Source organism: Pteropus medius, unplaced genomic scaffold (genome assembly GCF_902729225.1).
Source record: "Pteropus medius unplaced genomic scaffold, Ma_sr-lr_union100, whole genome shotgun sequence".
In the NCBI taxonomy this organism is placed as follows: Eukaryota; Metazoa; Chordata; class Mammalia; order Chiroptera; family Pteropodidae; genus Pteropus; species Pteropus medius.
In genome coordinates this window covers 10,082,237-10,103,222 of record NW_024344240.1, presented here as the reverse complement: position 1 = coordinate 10,103,222, position 20,986 = coordinate 10,082,237, and the positions used below count along the sequence as shown (strand labels likewise).

Genomic DNA, 20,986 nt, shown 5'->3' with positions numbered 1-20,986 from the left:
CAGCTATAAGAAGAAACAAAATTGGCTGAAAGGCCATGAGCTAGAACTGAGTCTCCCGTACCAGAATACTGAATAGTAGGGAGACCTTGCTATGGCCTCTGAACAACATACATATGAATGCTGGAGAAGTTACCACACAGAAGACTCTGATGACCAGACAAGACCTAACAGCAACAAAAAAGAGAAGGCCATCTAACCATTGGTTTGCAATCAGTCTTCTTGTACTTTCTGCGTCATCACCAGGAAGAGATTATTAAAAAATAAAAAGAAGAAAAATGTCTGAAGAGCAACTAAGGCTTGCCTATTCCCAGTCCCTATACTCAGATGAACACCCCAAACCACTGGAGTCACTGCTCTGAAAGAAGGCAAGGAAAAGGATTTTGTGTACATTATGAGATTTAAATTTTAAAAAGAAGACTTGGAACCTTGTAGTATGGCAGCATTGTAGTATTATTCCCTTTTTATTAATCAAAAAGAAAAGTTATCTATAAGTAACAAGGAGAGTGAGAAACAGAAATGTACTACCAGTTTTATCTATAAAATTACTACTTTTATTTCTTCAGTAAATCTGAGAAAGTGCTAGAGCCCACTCCCCACAAAAAGTTAAAGGAACGTTTACTAAAAGCAGAGAAAATCAGGTAGAGACGTGTGCAGGAGAGGCTGTGGCACAGATCTCAGGGAGAGCCAAGCACATACACTTGCCAAGATGGAGGGACATCTCTAGAACAAAATCTGTGTGACATGCTCCCAGTGATACTTTTTGATATGTCTACCTAGTTATTCCCAAATCTTTTATTGAATTATCTTTTTCTCACTGGAAGGAAATGTTTTCTTCTTTATACATTACAGTCTTATATGAAATTGAATTAATTTGTAGATGATATATTTTTGTCTTAATGTACTATGTGGGCACTGTTTTAATTACTATGTATTTCATTATTTAGTATGAGTAGTCATCCTTAATTACGGTTATTCTACAGAATTGTCCTAGTTATTCTTTCTTGTGTTTCTTGGTTAATTAGAATATTTTTTTTCTTTTCAAATCTATATTAAAAGATAGTGATGATATTAAAAATTATTGCTCTATTCTTTCTTTAATGGTAACATTTATATCATTTTTCTATGAAGCAAGGTTCTGGCTAATGAATATTCAGTAGATTTATATTATCATGTTGAAGAAATATCTATTCAGACAATGTTACAAGAGTTTTTTAATGAGAATGAAAAATGTTATCAAATTTTTTTTTGTATCTGTGAAAAGAATTATAATTTTTCTCCTTAAATCCGTTAATATGGTAAAAAGCATTAATAACTTTTCTATTAGTGTGCCATTCTTGAATTTCTGAACTAAATACCCCTTTAATTGTGAACTAATATTTTTTAATGTGTTCTTTGCTTCTTTATGATTTATGATTATTTATTTATACTGGATATTTTGCATAGTTTTATAAAATAATTTTTTATATTTAATGAATTCTTAAGATATTGTTATAATGATTACGCTTGTTTTATTAAAATCATTTTATAATATTCAATATTTTCTAATCCCTGAAACAATTTAAATTATGTTAGATTTGTCGATTATTTAAAGATATGTTTTTCTTGAGAAACCACCTAGTCACATGCTTTTACTGGAAGTAGTTAATTTACAATTTAACATCCAAAATAATTAACACTCTATACAGCAATGCCAGAGAGTAACAGCAGAGTTTTCTACATTGTTCTGATCTTTGGCAACTTCTTTCTCCCTGCTGTAATCTGTTTAGAGATCTGTACTAAAATAAGCTTTCATTAACTATTACTAGTATCACCCAATGTTTATAATATATTTGCATATAGTTGAGCAAAATACTGATAGAGAAAGTAAAACCATTGTATAACTGAAGGTTAGAACATCTCTGGAGTGAAAACACCGTAAGAAATATAAAGAATAAACATGAGAAAGGCAAGTGAAATGATGTGAAAACAAAAGTTAAAATAAATTAAAAAGAAAAATGAAAGGTCCAGAAATCAGGCAAAGACGATTCAACAAACGAGTGCATCCCGAACACTTTGGTCTCAGGAAACTCTTGCTGTCAGAAAATAGTGTGATGGCCCCGCCTTAAAATTGCATCTGGAAAACCTGGCACCATTGGAATTACAGCTCAGTCTCCTAAGGAATTCCCCCACCCTCATGTTTGCCCCTTCAGTTTTACTTACCATTATTAGAGTGCAAATTTCAAGACTAATCTGATAACCTCTATAACATTTGTTTATTACATATGTGCAGTTTTTGGAATATAAAAAGTTATTAAATTGTAACATTTAAAGTGCTGAGGTAGCATATCAATGATGGTGGGTTTTGTGACACTCTGATAATCCTAACGGCCATACTCCTAGCCATCATTGTACTTCTTAACTCTGAGCTTATTCTGAGCCTGTACTCCCTATGGCCATTATAAAATAAATACATTGTCATTCTGAACTATTTCAGTGAATATCTGTCATATTATATGTTTTATTAAATGTATAACAGGAAAAAAATAATAGCTAACTTTTATTGAGTTCATACACAGATGTGCCAGTTACTGTTCTAAATATTTACAGGTATAAATAATTCAAACCAATCCCCACAACCACCTGTTACAGGAAATTATATCATTCCAGCATATAGATGAAGAGACTCTGGTAAACACCAGTTAACTTACTGCCCAAGGTCATATGACTAGCAAATCAAGGAGTGGAGATGTGAATCTCAGTTTTCTAGTTCCAGTGTCCACCTCCAACTCACTGTAATCTTATAAAGACTACAGCAAAAACTTTAGTCAAAAGAAATTCACAATTCACAAATGTTTATATATTTAGAATTTAATCTAGTCCTAAACTAATCATAGAAGTTAGAAATTCCAAACCCAGGGAAACCTTTTTTTTTTTTTTTTTTTGGTTAGGTTTAAAGTAAGGGGTAGGGTAAGGACTAAGTTTAATGTTAGGTTTAGGGTTAAAGTATGGTTAGGGTTAGGCTTTGCGGTAGGGTTATGATTAGGGTTAGGGCGAGAGTTAGGGTTAGGGCTAGTGTTAGGCTTAGGTTTAGTGTTTAAGTTTGGGTTAATGTTAGATTTTTATTTGTTTTAAAGGTTAAAACATTTTTCTTTTCTTCTTTTATTTAAATTTTTAAAAGTTAGACATTTATACAATCCATGAAACCCAGAGAAATCTTAATGAAGTTCTCATTTCACAGATTGCCAACCTTGCTCTGTAATGTCCTGGTGGCTCCCTAGAAGTACCAGACCCCATCAGCGGAGAAGGTAGCCTTTGCTTGTCAGGCCCCACACTCTAATCACACTTCAATGACAGCAGCTCTTTTTAATTCATTTGATATGTTAGAGTTTCATTTATGATTTTATTTAATTTTGGACTGCAAAAGCATTCTACCACTTTTAAAAAATGTTTTAATTTTGTTTTAAAAATCAGGAAACTGAGTCCCAGAGTGGATGATCTAAGAAACACCACATATTCAAATGCTGAAACTTAAAACTTAACAGAAATTATGAAGACATACTTAAATCAAAGATTACTTTATATATAAAATTTCATGTTCATGATATACCTATGATAATTAGTTTAAACTATTTTTTATACTCTTCTAAAAAGATGATATTTCTTTCTTTATACAATCATTTGTAGATAACTATAATATATGCTTTTGTCTAGGCAATTACTGGAGGTGAATGCCTTTCTGCTTCACAAAGAAATTCTACAGCATATCATTCTATCACCACTGGTTTCTTGGGGCTTAGTGTGAATTGTGGAGGAACTAAAGAGAATGAAACATTACATTAAAATTGAAGATTATTTTATAAAATTTTATTAACAAGAAAATAATATGTTCAAATAATTAGAGTTTATTTCCAGTTATTTATGAAGAAGGATATTAAGAGTATGTAAGTACTTGCATTTGTTTGTGCCTGACTGCAAAGAAACAATACACATAAATGATTTACAAAACAGAAAAACAGTAGTCAATAAGAAGAAATTACTTCTGAATCTTATAGAAGTTGCTTCATAGGATCAAATCCTCATAAATGTTATTTATTAGTGATGATAGAAATTTTCAAAACTACAAATTAAATTTGAATCATTAACAAAATAATTTTTCTAAACTTTCATACCCAGAATAAAATTTTAATAAGTTTCTCTATTAATTTCAGAAAGAAACAATATGATCTGTAATATGATTGTTCCCACAACACATTAGACAATACCTTTGAAAAGTCACATTTAAGTCAAAATCTAAAGATTTCCAAATATTCAGTTGTTTTACAGTCAGTTGAACTTGTTTAAATAATGAATAACTAATAGCTGCATATACAGTTATAAAGTCTCTTTATGACTCTTTTATTAATAGGAAAAATAAATCATTATGGCCATTTAAGAAAGGCGTGATGATCTCCAATAATAACCTAAGTGATAACATTTTCAAAACAACTTTCTTAGATAACCTAACAAATTACTTCTCTCTTTTGTTAGATCTCGGCACAATTCCTGATATTCCTTACTCCCACCCACCATCTAAAAATACAAGAAACATGATAAAATAAATAATATTTGACAAACTATATTTGTTTTAGGTTTTATATTGAGTGCAGTTAATAAAGATTTTAAAGTCTTCAATCTAACTAAGGTGCCAACCTAAATAACTATGGTAGAACATAAATTACAAGATCACCTAAATTCATGAAAACCCTCAGGAATACCTGCAAGATATTTATAATAGAGTCCTATAAAAAAGATCAACCTGGAAAACAACCTGTGTTCCACAGATGAAGAAATTCTGGCTGGGGGAGGTTAAATTGAATTACTCTCAGTCAGAGTTAGTATGTGACAGAGACAGTATGAGAAGCTACATCACTCAACCCCAGCCTAATGTTCTATCCAGAAATTATACTAATTCTTAAAATTACTAAGAATTACTTAAAATGAACAAACATATTTCTACATTAAAAATGGATTTATGACACAGTAAAAGAGCTATATAACAAAAGTAAGTAATAGTTAAGACTAATAATTTAGTCAAGACACCAATGTTGGAAAAATTAATATCAACTGTTTAATAATCACTAAAACTCATAATTGGCCAAGTCTGAGTTAAAAACATTGTTCTCATAAATATTTTTTTAATTCCCCAAGACACCACATTCTACCAAAAAAATAGGGAAAAAAAATGAGTAAATGATCATTGTACATTTACTCCTAACACTTAAATGACTGACTTGATAGATTGATGTAGAAAGTTTGATTCAATTGTGAGAAAACCCAAAAGAACAGAAGAACATCACAAAGGCAGGTAGTGAAGTCTGGAGAAACTAGAAGGAATGATGAGGTTGACATTTCTGGTCCTTCCACTTACAACAGTGGCCATCAGAGTCCCATCTCTAATGTTAAATGCCATGTGCTTAGATGAAGCATTTTGATATTGTATTAAAACCCACACACATTCTAGTGTATTTTATGAAATCCATGATCACGATACGTAATACAAAGAAAGCATTTTTATTTACACTGTTTATGACAATAGGCCTTTTCACCTAAGTGCTCCACACTGTGATTCGCACCTTTTATTGAAGCTTTTTTTTTTTCCATTTTATTTATAATTTGCTCAGCCAGTCTAGCAATGAAAATTGTATAAAGCATAAAGAAATCAGGACATTTTGGACTTTACAAAAGGGAATCCATGGGAGCCATGACAGTAATGTCAACTGGCACACAATCGGAACACCCTTAGGATATGACCAGAATGCCCAAAACCACAGAGACATTAGCCACAACTGCCCTGGATAAGCCCGCAACTACAGGGGCCGACATGCATGAGGATCCCACCTTATAAAGACCACATAAACTGAATACCTTAGACAGAGGATGTTCAAGACTAACCCCAGAGCATCATGGACAGGTGCACTGAAAGCTGAAAACTCTGACCTACTGCTCTATTGTAGCCATTGGCTTATGACTGCCACGCAGCTATCCTTACCTCGAGTCAACCGAGCTCACTTTGGAGACACTAAGCGCTTTCATCACTTTGCTCTGTCACATAAAACTCTGTATTTCCTCTGTGTGTGGCGTGTTAACCTACATGTGTACCTGATTGGCTTATCTGAAAAGGTTCCACTCAACAACTTGGCATCGTGGAAAGACACAAACACATTCAAGGGTATTACTTTGGAAGCCACTTTCTTGACAAAAATTATATGTGGGTAATTTTGATCTTAGCTTAAATGGACATAAAAAGAACTAAAAAAAAGTTATGGAACATCTGCTGAAGACCCAAAAGAGATAAATCTTAGAATATTTACTCTATGTACTAGTCAAATAAAACAAGCTTCTTTTATAAATCTATTATGTGATAAATGAACAATATCAAGACCAATTAAAAATTCTGACACACAGAACTACAAGTAACAAGTACACAACTGCAAGGAACAAAAGATAAGTAGACGGTGATTTTAGTGCAAAATGATGACAAAAGGAAATCATTAGTGTATTGTAGTATAAGGAATGAACAGGACCATAAATGTTACTAGAGTTTAGTTAAACATCAATTAAGGCAGATGAACAAGTAGAACAAATAGAAACTAAACATAAAGAGCTAAGAAACAAAAGATGAGCACGATGTGAAATAAAGAAAATTATTAGTGGCAACTGTTTGATTAGGCATTATGCTTCTAAAAAACAGATATGAAACATAAAATAATATAAGCAATAAAAAAAACGCTTCTTTGAAAATATTTTTAAATCGAACACTTTAAAAGTCTAAAAATAATGTTTGGGTCCTTCAAAAGTAAGTTTTCTCAGGAATTACCAAAGACTTCAAGAAAAAAATTAATTTCTACTCCTTTTTAGTGCATAGCAAATAATTTTCATGATATTAAAATTTCTAGGGGAAAATTTTTTTTCAGACATTTCAATGGAAACAAGACATTTTTAATATACTATTAATTAAAGAGCTGATACTAGAGAATTTAATTTAGAAAACATTTACTGAATGCTGAAAATCTAGGATAGATGTACTGTGCTTTTTAGTGAGTCAGTTTTACTGCTAGAAGCAACCAGCACTCACTGCCCTAAAGTTACCCCAACTCTAGTACTGAACTATGCCAATCAGTTCCATAGTTTTAAACTGTTTCTTCTTCCCTGTGTTTATCAGGATCTGATTTTTTTGATAGTTAAAATCTTATGCAAATTTTAAGTAAAATAGTAAAATTTCTTAACTAAATGATAATGTTCATGACTACAGGAAGCCTTTGAAATGGAAAATTGTGAATTATAGTACTCCTGTCAACTAATGAAAAACTGTTTTGAACAAAATAGAACTTTTGGCATTGCTTTAATAACACATATTCTGTTTATTAAACTTCTAAGCCCACAAAGGAGTGTTGAGTGCATGCAAGCTCGCATGCACACACTCATACCTACACCCCCCCACACACACACAAAAGCCACAATAGAATGGGCAGCCAAGAGTTAAGAGCAAAAGAATAGCACAAAAACACAAATTCTTATGAACATGATTGCATGGTTATGCATATAAATTATTTATTGTGTTCAGAATAGTTTTAATATTGATTTTGATACACAGGTTATTTATAAGAACTATCACTGTATTTTGAAGCTCTGCTGAGTAGACAGCTTGGATGTAGGGCATCGCCTTTTCACTTTCATATCTGGAGGGTCTTCCCTATATCTGTAAAGTATCCTGAAGCACAAATATCTTTTGACAGTTTATTGCCAGATTAATGACTTTATCTCTTTTATTACTAATGGTTGATTTGGATAAAGACTGAAATGAAAAAAAAATCCAAGTTTTGATATGGAACAGATTACTTTTTTAAATTCTATTACTTAAAAAATAAACTCTAAATAAAAATCTCTCTCCACTGCTCTATACGTCCCAGGTCCAAGTACCAAAGGGGATGCAGGTGGCCTATGGCCTTACGTTCCAAAGCTGTGCTGGTGCCAATTAAAACCTCTGTGTCTTGGGGCTAGATTGCAAAACTAGGCTTGGTTAAGGGAAAGAGGAGGAAAAAAAAAAACAAAATACAGAAGTTATGTAGGTTTATTTATGTTACATTGTGGTTTCAAGATTATTCTCACTTTCAAAATGATTTTATACTAAAATATTACATACACACATATTAACTTCTCAAAGAATTAAATCTAAAATAAATTTATATACAATTAAATCTAAAATATATATGTGTGTATATATGTATATATGTGAGTGTGTGTGTGTGTGTGTGTGTGTGTGTATTTTTTTTTTTAAGACTGATTGCCTTGACACCAAGATGTAGTATGGACACCGCTAGTACCTATCTATACTTTATTTTAGGGGTTAAATGTTCAAATGTTCTTATTGAAAAATATCCCCTTTCTAGACTCCCTTGAAGTTAAAGGTATCCATGTGACACAGTTCTGCCGATGAGATGTAAGTGCACGTCACTGGGAATAGTTTCCTTCCCAAATAAAAAGAGATTACGACTAGACAAGGCTCTTCTGCTTGTTTGCTGCCTGAATTCGGGCATGAGTTTGGGTTACAGGAGCCACCTTGTGACTAAGAGGTGACACTTATGAGGGGAAAAAAGAGGTCTACACATAAAAATTGAATAGACAGAAAGATATTATTGGAGTAATGAGCTAATGTGGCAGCTCTGTACAGACTACTCCTGCACTACTTGTGAACAAATAACACAAGCATATACTACGTGTTTAAGCCATGCCTAGTCAAAGTTCGTTACTTTTAGTGAAATATACTACAAATTAATTCACCAAGTATCCTTGTAAATACAATATTTAGACTTCTATATAGGGTGTTCTACTCTTATTGATTCATAAGAGTTTCATCATTTCTGGGAATCTTAAGCAGAAATTAAAGACTTATTAGGATGTTAAAAATGCCTAAATATTTTCCCTAAGTTTTGGTGGCTCCTTAATTCCTCAGATGAATATATCCTGAAGGGTAGAGATAAATCGATTTAAACTAATTCAACAATCAAGATTTAATTCAATTTTAACAATATTGATTGTCTTAAGCATATTAGTAAAATGCCAGATATTGGAAAGATATAAAGATGCACACGACACATTTCTTTCCTGTATGCTCATGCTTTAGTTATGACAGCTGAAGAAAAAACACATAGTTTGAAAAACTACAGTATACCTTGGAAATCATTTTATTAGAGTTTGGCACAAAGTCTCACAGACAAAATGTGGTGGCAAGAGGAAAGGGAGAGTAGAGGGAAAGATATAATAATTCATATAAGGAAAGTTTTTGAAGTGAGTCAATGGCAGTGGAAATAAAAGAGAAGATAATATGATTCATCTTGGAATTAAATTTTTAGAGACTTGATGAAGAAAGGGTAGCAGTAGAGGATGACAAACATGAGATGAAATACAGGCAAATATGTTTGAGGCATGTAAAAAATTTACGTGTAAAAGTGAGCAAGAAGGCAGTGGAAATTTCAGTGCATGTCTCAGAAAAGATATCAGCAATACAAACTATGAATTGTACATTAATTATTCAAGTTTAATTGCTTTAAAACGGAGAGCACAAAGGAGAAGGAATGAATGTGATTCGGGTTGACTGAAGGAAGAGAGGGGAAGGAAGGGCTATCGAGAATAGCCAATTTAAAGCAGACCGGAAAGATTGAGAAAGAAGGGTGATGACTTAAGACAGGATCAAGAGGAAATGATCCTGAGGAAGTTAAAGAGGAAGTGATCAAGAGGAAGTCAAAGAAGGAATACTTCCATGTGCAGTGGCGGGCTTCACCCAGAGATGAAAGAGAATGAGGCTTTGAGGAGCTATATAAGCTAGTAAGTTTGTCAGTTAGAAATTACTTGGGAACTGTAAAAAAAAATTCCATAATTATCCCATATTCAATCTTCAATTCAAATGAATATTTATCTTGGAATAACTCTTAGTTCGGTGCAGTTTTCTCTACTCCCTTTATCATTACCTTATCCACCCCACTATCCATGCTTCTGCTCAATTCTATGTCATTGCAATAGCCTGCTAACTTCCTTGTCTTACTTTGTTCTTGTGCTTGTTCTCCAAACTGCTGCCAGAGAAATCTTTGTAAAAGAAAAATCTAATTGTGATCACTCTTAGGATATACTCATGAATAGTCTGAGTGATCTGCCCCTTTCTTATGTTTCACCAAATCTCATGCAATTCCAGCTCCTCATCTGTATCTTCATGGCATCCAGAACATCCATGTCTTGGATGTGCCCTGTTCTGTTTTCTTTTACTGACTTTTCTGCTAAAATAATGTTTCAAATCTACTTATCTGGCTTTCTCTTTTGTCCTTGCTTTCAGCTTAAATGTCACTGTTCCTAGAGAAACCTTTCTGGAATGAACATAGTTCTCCAAGTCTGCTCCAAGGGCTCCTCTTCTGTAAAGGGCATGTTGCAGCTGGCTCTGGAGACCTGGTTGTTAATTTTTTAAAAAGTTTGTAAGCTGCTAGTAACTCATAGTCATTATTCCAAATTACATGAACACACAATTAAAAAATCTTGTTAATATCAAAGATAAATTTTTCACATCTAATTATTTTGTATTATTATCCAAAGTCTTGAGATTATTTAAATCTATTATGTCTACATAGAAATATTATATAATGGTGTGTTACTATACATGTCCTCCCTACTCCACATTTAGCAATGTGACATCAATAACCTGAAATTGGCCATGGTGAAATCATTTATATCACAGAAAATGGCAAATGCTGCAAATCAGAGCTTCTCTCTCACTCCTCAAAGCCAGTTTCTAAAAACTTACCAGAGCACAACTGTCCTTTAAGCCTTATACCTTCTCTTTACCCACCATAAAACTTAACATTTTGTTGAATTATGGCTGTCACCTAACACACTCTAAGCTCAGTAAGGTGAGAGACAGTGTCTCACTATTTCTGTTATCTCAAAATAATATTAATAAAAATGTGTTACAGTTATTGTGTCTGGTTTATGTAAGTCATTGAAAATATGGTCCCTGGAAAGTTAAAGGAGCATGGTTGTTAACTTTGAAGTCTTCAAAAGCTAGTTCAGTGGGTGCGTGATATGTATTTGTTGAACAAGTGAATTATGAAAAAATTTTTGAATGAATTACTAAAAAGGATGATATTCCTGCTTGGATGTCATTGTTTCCTACTGTCCCAGGATGCTGGGTCATCTTTTGAGGAAGCTGGATAGGTAATCAAAAGGAGAATAGCAAAGTCTTAGAATAGCATCTATGGTGACTGAAAAGGAATAGAACTAATGCAAGAAATTAAAATAAAACTCAAGAGAAAAAGTTTCATGTTTCTCTAAACAAAAATTAGAAAATGATAACCAGTGACAACTGTTTCAGTTTTAAGCATTACATAATTTAAAGAAGCAATATAAGGTCACTTTCTAGTACAAATAACAGATGGATAACTGATATACTTACATTAAATGCAATCAGGAAAAAAAAAAAGTTTACCTTGAAGACTGTAATATCTGAGCATGGCATCTTGACCTTCCCAGCTGAGTTTCTGGTCATACACTGATATTCATCTTGGTCTGACTCATGAATGTTTTGGATGAGTGTCCCATCATCAAACAAATTAAGTCAAATACCATCTTCCAAATCCAAAAATGGCTAGAAGTGTATGTTTTACATACATTATATTTAATCCAAATCTTAAAAAGACTGAGAATATAGAACTTTATAAATATATTTTACATATATCAACTTAAATTTTTTATCTTAATAATCTAAATTATTTTATTTAACTCATAGTTGTCCCTGCCCATTCTTGAAGTTATACCCTGGACATGCTTTCAAGTCTAGACATCATAGAAAGGAAAGTTAACTGTCTTGCCTTCCAGGGCAACACAAATTTAGACACTGAGCAGTCTCTCCCAAATTAAAGATACTTTAACATATTTTATACTTCTGAACTCTCATTTAAAAATTATCAGATATGTTGGCTTTTCACCTCTTTACTTTGAATCATTCAGTATATTTTCATACTTTGTTAAAGTGTAATAGAAATAATTATATCAAGCCAACATGTGTCAAAGCCAGTTGTAATTAAATGACAGCATTATATAATAACACCCCACTTCCCCAGTTGTTGGATGTTAAGCCCTTAATTGACCTGGACCATTTTAGCGATACTAGGAAAATGTCATTTGTCAATTTAAATGGAAAACCCATTGTATACAAGTAGTGATGACTGTCGCCCAGAGGGTTCAGACATGTAACATCACATTACATCAATAATCAAAAGAAACAGTGCTTGTATGAGTTATTTTTAGTAATAAATATAAAACTCCCGAACCATAAGGAATACAGTCAATAACATTGTAATAACTATGTATGGTGTCAGATGAGTACTAGACTTATTGGGGTTATTACTTCATAAATTATATGAATGTCTAATCACTATGTTGTACAACCAAAAGTAATACAATACTGTATGTCAACTATAATTAAAAAGAAAGATTATAACTGTAAAACAATGCCTCCCTTATAACTATTTTGAAAATTTTAGTTATTTATTATAAAATACACGATATGTTAATATGTAATGGGTTTATTGTTTTTAATAAACTAATAATATTTTTTGAAATTTCTATATAGTACATAAACTACAGATTTAAAAAATCACATAAAAAAAAACTACTGACACATGAAAATGTGTTGGAAATTTTTACAGAAATTTCTTTTCAGGCCAAGGTTCATTTTCCCCCTTAAAAATATTTAACGATTGTATGTGAGGGATTACACAGATGTTCACATGAGTACACTTAGTACTAAAAAATGTATGCACAAAAAAGGAAATCTATTCCCCCATCATCTGATAAACATTTATTCATTACCTACTATATGTTATCCACCAATAACATCCTTCATAGAGGAAAAAGTCCATTGGTAGAATCCTGTTTCTCTTTTCTCTTTTTTTAATTTGCTTGTTTTACAGAGTCAACAACTTTCACATAAATTTTGTCTGTTAATTTCAGAATAGGCCCAAAACTAAAGCATATTAAAGAGGTGGAGAAATCATCATCCTTATTCAGCAATTTTTGTCATAAAGTATAGAGAAGCAAACAATGACCATAGTTCATTTAGACAGATGAAGGCAATCTGTTTTTCACCCATTGAAAAGCCTAATTTGAAGAAAAAGTACCAGTTAGTCAATTGGGAACTTTAATTTGTTATTTTTGAAGACATTCACTTCAGGTAAAACAGCATTGCTTTCAAACGGTCAGTAATAATACAGGGAACAGTCAAAAGAATTAGATACTGAGTATATCTCTAAGTATAAACTGCCAGAGCTACTCCGTATAAGTACTATGGAATGAACGACAGAAAAAAAAATGTTTTTTAAAGTACTCAAATACAAATGTTCATTTAGTATTAAGAAATGTAATGATCTTAAACATAATTCTGAAGTTATCTAACATTGAACACAATTAAGAATATTTAATGCTATTACATCTTTTCAGAAGATGACTTAATTTCTTCAAAATTTATTCTAGCTGCTTTCAGGTTGGTGAACACATGGAGATTTGGGAAGAGCTGTGTGCTCAGAAAGCATAGAAGCTCCATGTCCCTTCCCACATATCTTGCCCTATGCATCTCTTTCATCTGACTGTTCTTGAGTTATATTCTTTTATAATAAATGGATAATCAACCCCATGCTAGATCCTTGGAACATTGATATGACAGACACAGTACATTCCTTTATGGAGATAGTCTTGTAGGAGGACAGACTAGTAATAACGCAACAATTTTCTCAGAATTCAGACAAGAAGATAAAAAGGAGGAGAAGGAGGAGAAAAAATATATGTATATGCACATTACATATGGAAATGAAGCAAATGGGGCCCAAACAAATTTTTTCTAAAACTCTGAATCACAAAATATCAAAAATTACCAGATGCGTATATGCTATCTTCTGGCTAGACAATATAATATTCACCAAGATTCACAATGTTAAGAATAAGATAAAATGGACAGCAACACATCATACCTATAAATTTAAAATGCATAATTTCTTTTCCTGGTTATTTCCTCTTTGTTCATATCTTCTTTGTTATGCTTATAAAATTTATTTGCTCATGAATCATAATATTCCTTCAAAAGTTCAAACCAAGCCTTCGCAATTCAATATATTCTTTTACATTGTCAGTTTGACATAAATCTAGCAGCAATCATATGTAAAAACACAAAGGTTTGCATAAATAAAATTTACTTAGATTTTTCCCCTTGAAAATGTGCCAATAAACGCATTTTATTTAATGTGGAAGTATGAATAACTTTTATTAAAGGCAATTCATTGCAACAAGCATTTATTAAGTGCTTTCTGAGAACTAGGAACTGTGGCTAGCTACCAGAAATACAAAGATAAATGTTATCATCCATACTCACAAATTTAAAATGTCCTCTGTATAGAAATGCATTTGTAACTGTAAGTTAGAATGTAATTATAAGGCTTACTTATAACCTACTGTAACTATGATAATATATTTGCCACAGTTTTAATTTCTCTAAAATTATCCAAATTTCTATGGTCTAGAACCTCAACATTAGAAAATCATAAAATTGATGAAAACCAATATTTTTTCTTAACGCTCTAAATATATTTCATACTTTTTAGCCAATATAGTTAACTGTCATTTTAAGCTATACATTTGAAGGAAATCTGCAAGTTACCTTGGAATGAAAGATTTTATCTGACTTATAATGCACTAGTTGCAGATTTCTTTTTAAAACCTGTTTGGAAGTCAATATAATCCTTAACCCGAAATCTCATGATTTTTATTGTATACAAGTAGTGATTTCTGAAAAATTTCTAGTTGTTACCTCCCCAAACATTGCCTCCAGGTCTTACTTTCTAGCCTTTCCTACTGGATATGTCTTGGACCTTTGCATTATAGACTATGTCCTTTAAACATTCTGAAATCTACTTAACTTCAACAAACCTACTTTTTAATATAACAAGTCTACTTTTTCTTGTGTCTAATTCCACTCCTCTTAACCCACTCTAAACATCCTAAAGTCAAGATAGAGGTTATCTCCAGGGAAGAAGAATAGGATAATATTAAGGAAGGGACTCTACATAACTTCTAATAAACTGACAATATTTATTTCTTAGCTTGGTTTATGTTAAACAGATGTTTGTTTCAAATTATTTGCTACACTATACTTTATGTTTCATGCACTTTCACTATTTATATTATCTTTTCATAAAAAATATTCAACCACAAATAGTCACTAAGTTAAACTTGTTGATGTTAAACATTTTTTGCATAAATTGTCTTCTATTTTTAATTTTCTATATGAAATAGTTAATATTTTAACATATTCCTACCTATACTTCACCTTTCCTCCATTTTATCTCTTTTTTTTTTTCGATTTATTTTCTTTCAAATGCATGTTAGCTTTTTTAGTCACTAAATTTAAAACCTTTATGTCATAAATTCCATCAGGCAATATGATTTTTCACTTGTCTCTTTCTAAATAGTAGTCAGTCCTTTGTAACCTTGAATATATAATGACTGAATTTAAACTGTAAAATGTCGGAGAAAGCAGTTTTAAGACGTTATAAGCATCAATTTCTGTTTCTCAAGTACCCTTGAAGGATCTCCAAGTGAAAATCAATTAAAGTGTTCTATCAATTGAAATTTTTCTTCTGGGCTAGATTCCAGATTTAATAGTATTTATAATTGCCTTCTTTCAAAGTTATTTTTAACCTTTACTTACTAGTTTTTGCAAGAATTAAAACCAAATTTTACAAGTATGTCTGAGTTTCTGACTAAATTAGAAATCCAAATTATACACAAAAAGCGCATAAAATATTTATGATATCTCTTAGAATATCTGATAAATAAAAGAATAAAGATTCAGAGTTTATTATACAGATGACAAGAAAATCAATGAGATTTTGTGCAAGAATGAAAGAGATATATGCAAATCATGCTAGTTACTAATAATGTAATTAGCGATACTATAATTCTCCAAATACAATACAATCATTGAACTATATCAAGTATATAGTTCATTTTATTTTCTATTTTATACTATTTTCTCATTCCTTTTTAGCACTTTTATTTTAACTTTTAATGTTTATTATTACTAATTAATTTTACATAGTTTCTGTGTTTTATAAAATACTACAATGAGAATAAAATAAATGAATAGTATTTTAAATAATCTCCCAAATTTTTTAGTTAATTCACTTATATAATCTTATAATAATTTCTGTATGAAACTTACAACATAAAATAGCAGTTTGAACCTAAAATAATTAAGATGAGCTTATATTAAATTTTAAAACATAGTTTTTATAATCCCAATATTTTCTTCTAAAAATAATATAAATTTATTTTAGTCAGTTTTACCATCATCAATGTCTGACAATAAGCAATTTTAAGTCCTTTGGATACCAAAGCAAGTCAAAACATAAAAGTTAAAGAAATTTTTATCTCCAAAAAATTCTGATAATTCTAGAAATGTCATGTCTAGATAAGTGAATTAAAGTAAGATAAAAAGATTACTGAAATCAGAAATAGAATCATAACATATGCCTGTGCTCAGTATATTTACTTGTTATGTATCCAAGTAATCTCAGGTTGGGTTTCTGTCAGCCCAACAGGTGAAGTAGATAGTATTTTCTAATCTTACCTCCACGTCTTAGGGCTCAAAAGAGAAGGAGCAATTAGGGGGATCATTTTATAAACTATATAAATTTCTAACCAATATACTGTATACTTGAAACTAATAAAAAGAAACTGAAAAAAATAATATATATATATATAAACAAAAAAAGTGATTCTAAGACTCTCTGTAACAAAAGAATTAATAGTATATTTTTAAAAGATACAGAATTATAGCATTCTAAGATATTGTTGAAAATGAATTATAGGAGGTTTTAATCACTTGCTGCATTACAGCTTTAGACATAAAACTGCATTTACCCAGTAATACATGTACCAGTTTAGATTCTATACATGTACTTAACTTAAACTTTAGAAGTTTAAAAGATGTATTGCATAAAGGAATCTCTAATGAAGTAAATATACATGTTCTTGTGCTTTTATTTCTAGTAGTGCAATACAACCATATTTATGGATGGAGTTTGATTTTATGGGTCAGTATTTCAAAACAAGTACTTAAATTGAGCTTGCAATTTTGTAGGTACTATCTCTAGAGAATTAGCCATCTAACTAATCATTTTATACAATTTATAAAAAATAATATGTCTAGACCTGAAACCTGCTTGAGCAAAATTTCTTATCAATATAAATTAATGATTCCATTCTCGAGTAATAATAGAATGGTAAAACATGGAAATATTTAAATTATTTTAATAAGGAAGTGGAGAGATTGGTTTTAATAAATCAGATAATATTATTAAATTTAAATTATAGAGAATAATATGCAAAGGGAAATTTCACTTTCCTATAATTTAATATAATTTTCTTTAAATTTTTCTAAATAATAAAACTTTTTATTTTATAAATACATCATTAGATATTTCAATCATTAACAAATAATCATACCTTATATGTATAGAGAATATTACATATATATTTAGTAATCTTATGTACTTCATTAAAAGCCTATATGACCAACATCTTGGAATCACACTTTTTATAAAATGTTTTTATTGATTTATATATTTATTTTAAAAACTGATTCAACAACTATGGTGTGTGAGGCATTTTGCTAATACTCATGATGAAGCAGTGATCTAAACCAAGTTTCTGTACTAATGGGCTTGGAATTTCATTGAAGCAACTAAAATTAAACACAAAATGTATAATAACAAATTGTGATAAATGCTAAGATGAAAAACCAAATGACTTGACTTGATTTGAGAGATTGTAAAGAGATCTAATTCACTGTTTGTTTGATAAGGAGAAGGTGTGTAGGAAGAGGGATTAAATAAAAACTTTCCAAGTAATTAATTTTTAAGAAAAGGAAGATGACTATTAATAGAAGAAGAGATGTAAGAATATTTTAGGCAGGGTAAACAGCATGTAGACAGTACTTGAGTGATAACAAAGCTTAAGAATGTCTAGGAACTGAAAAAACACTGCGATGGCTAAACATCACTGAGTGAAGGGAAGAGTAATGAACTGAGGTTGTAGAGAACAGCCAGGGGCTACAGCATACTGAAAGTGTTAACTATGTTGAGGATTTTGTTTTTTATTTTAAGAAATAGGAAGCTGTAAAAGGATTAGAGCAAAAGAATGATGTAATGAGATATATATTTTTAAATGAATTCCCCAAATATAACAGATTAGAGAGGGAGAAAAATGAACACTGAGACATCAGTTAAGATATAATGTATTCCAGGAAACATTCAATTGTGACACAAACTAGAAGTTGACAGTAAAGATGAAAGATATGAACAAATTTGAGATTTATTTGGAAATAAAGACCAAATCATTTTTATTCTCCATCTGGATAGAAATGAATTATATTAATTTATTTCAAATTATCTGTTTAGAGAAATTCAAAAATTGGCTTCTAGTAAATAGGTCATTAGAAAGCAAACTTCTGCTGTAAGCTATCATCTGAATATAGTTCCAAGAGGCAGGCTCAATTAATATACACAAATATATATATGTATTTATATTCATTTATTCATATGTAAAGCTATAATAGTAATAAATAAATAGGTAGATAGAGATATTATTTATATTAAAAGTTTAAAATCAGAATCAAATAATAACTTAAGAAGCTATACTCAGTTCTTTAAGTAAAGCCTGATAGTTAATTTGTCAGAATATGAACATATGCTTATTAAATCCAAAAGTTTTAAAATACACAAAGATACATTAAAATTAGTTTTTATTACTTAAGTGATGTTCGTGGTCCTATTTTATGTAAAAAAGAACCATTTAATGGATTTGTTGAATGTTTTTTTTCTAGCAGTGAATATTAACAATCATTACATCTAAAGCTGATAAACGTAAATTATTGAAACCTAAGTAATAATGAGACATAAGTGAAGACTAACGATGGTCAGCGTTCTTGTTGAAAAATATTTTTTCTTGACATTTGTCCTTCAAAATTATACAAGTGAAATTAATTATCCTCAAGGACTCTTCCAGCTCTAATAGTTTATAATCATAAAAATTTCCTTAAATAAAAATGCTGATGATGAAAAAGAAATTGACTGTACTTTTAATCACATTCTATAAAAATGTTTCCTGATAATATTCTTCCAAATACAGTATTATAAAATAAGCCTGTATAGAAAGAGGGTAAAAAAAAAAAGACATTTCCTTTTTATGGTCACAGAGAACGTTACATACCACAAGTAAATCTCTCTACTTTAACTGAAGAGATGGAGCATCGTTGGAGCCTTCTGGGATATTCACACGTAGCAGCAGCCTAAGGCTGACCATTTCAGGCATAATCTTGCGTAAATTCCCTAAGCCACGTTAAATCACAGTCACAAACTAGAGAGAGCAATGGAATCCAGATGCCTAGGCATGCAGGAAAGCATTACAACTGTTAAAAGTGACTATTAATTTCTATTTTAAATTTTAATTAAAATATTTAATTTTATCTAATTTACCTTCCGTATCACATTTTCGACTTTGGGATTTCTAGTTATCAATTAACATATTGAAATAAATGTTTACCTGGTTTTATATTTACAATATTTTGGAAAGCACTTTGAGACTTAAAAGTGGTTTCCACTTAATTAATAGCCACTACAGTATTGGATTCTAAATAAATAATATTAAGATGAAATGAACAAGTATTTGTTTTAAAGAAAACTGAGAATTAAAACTATACATACTGAAATATTATTATTCTTTTTTATTCCTCCACCCCAGGGTTAAATTTGTTCATTCGTTCCTTTTTTTAAATTAATTTATTTATTTTAATTAGTTTCCAGTATACAGTTTGTTAGTTAGACATAAAATGATCACCCTCCCCCCCAATTGCTCTTCTCTCCCGTGGCTCTTCACCTAACCATCATATTAATGCTAACTGTATTTCCTATGCTGTGCATCCCATTCCCATGACCATCAACTACTAATTTGTACTTCTTTGACTCTTCACCCCACAATTCTTTTAAGTGTAAAAAAAAAAAAAAGAATTTATATTCGGTGGTAATTTTTAAACGTTTTTATAGAGATAACTTAAAAGAAAATGTAGAGGCTTTGTTATTGGAAGGAAGCCTATAAATGTGCTTGTGTATGATTCATTCAGCTAATGCAGATGACGAGCTATAAGTCATCATGATAACCTCCTTGACATCAATATGGATAAGCATGTGTTCCCTGTGTTTTGAATTTGCTTTCAAAGAGAGTAAGAATTTTTTTTTTTCTTATTCCAAAGGCCTAGTTATCACTGGAAATGATGGAGATGTCTCTTGTACAGTGTAATGGAAATACCCTTTACACATTTCTTTGTGCTATTTCTTAATCCAAGTGCACATGTTATTTATTTTGCTAAATTTTACAATATTCCCACAATCGTTTCTAGCATTTTTTTCTCATGAAATAAATTGATAATGAAAGAGATGAATGGTATATACCTCCATTCTTGCCAAAAGATGTGTAGCTGAAAGGCACAGAAATGATAAATTTTCTCTTTTATTCATCCCAAAGGTTAAAAGGGGACATTAGCTAAATAGAATTAACAATTCTGTCGATAGTTAGGTCACACTCAACACATACAAAAAAAAACCCTCCAGTGATAAGAGGATAATATAAATATATTTATAAGAAGGATGGTTATGTTGTTTAAATTTTATTGTAATAAGTAATGCTGTATGTGACTTTAGAAGACTAAAAATGCTATAATTTTTGGTAACTTATATTATTTTTTTAATTTAGGAAAACAAGCAAATAAAGGAATTTAACAAAACAATTTAATAAAATTAATTAAATTTAATGAAATTAATAAAATTAAAAATCAATAGCAATATCAAGTTACTGAGAGTAATATTTTTTTCTGAAA

At 30.7% G+C, this 20,986-nt stretch overlaps 1 protein-coding gene across 1 annotated transcript in view; it reads right to left on the bottom strand.

Moving 5' to 3' along the window:
* PXDNL (peroxidasin like) overlaps positions 1–20,986 on the bottom strand; it is a 477,154-nt gene that overhangs the window by 102,630 nt on the left and 353,538 nt on the right. The window contains 1 exon segment of the mRNA XM_039869313.1: positions 9,987–10,101. Coding sequence (XP_039725247.1) covers positions 9,987–10,101 — 115 coding nt within the window.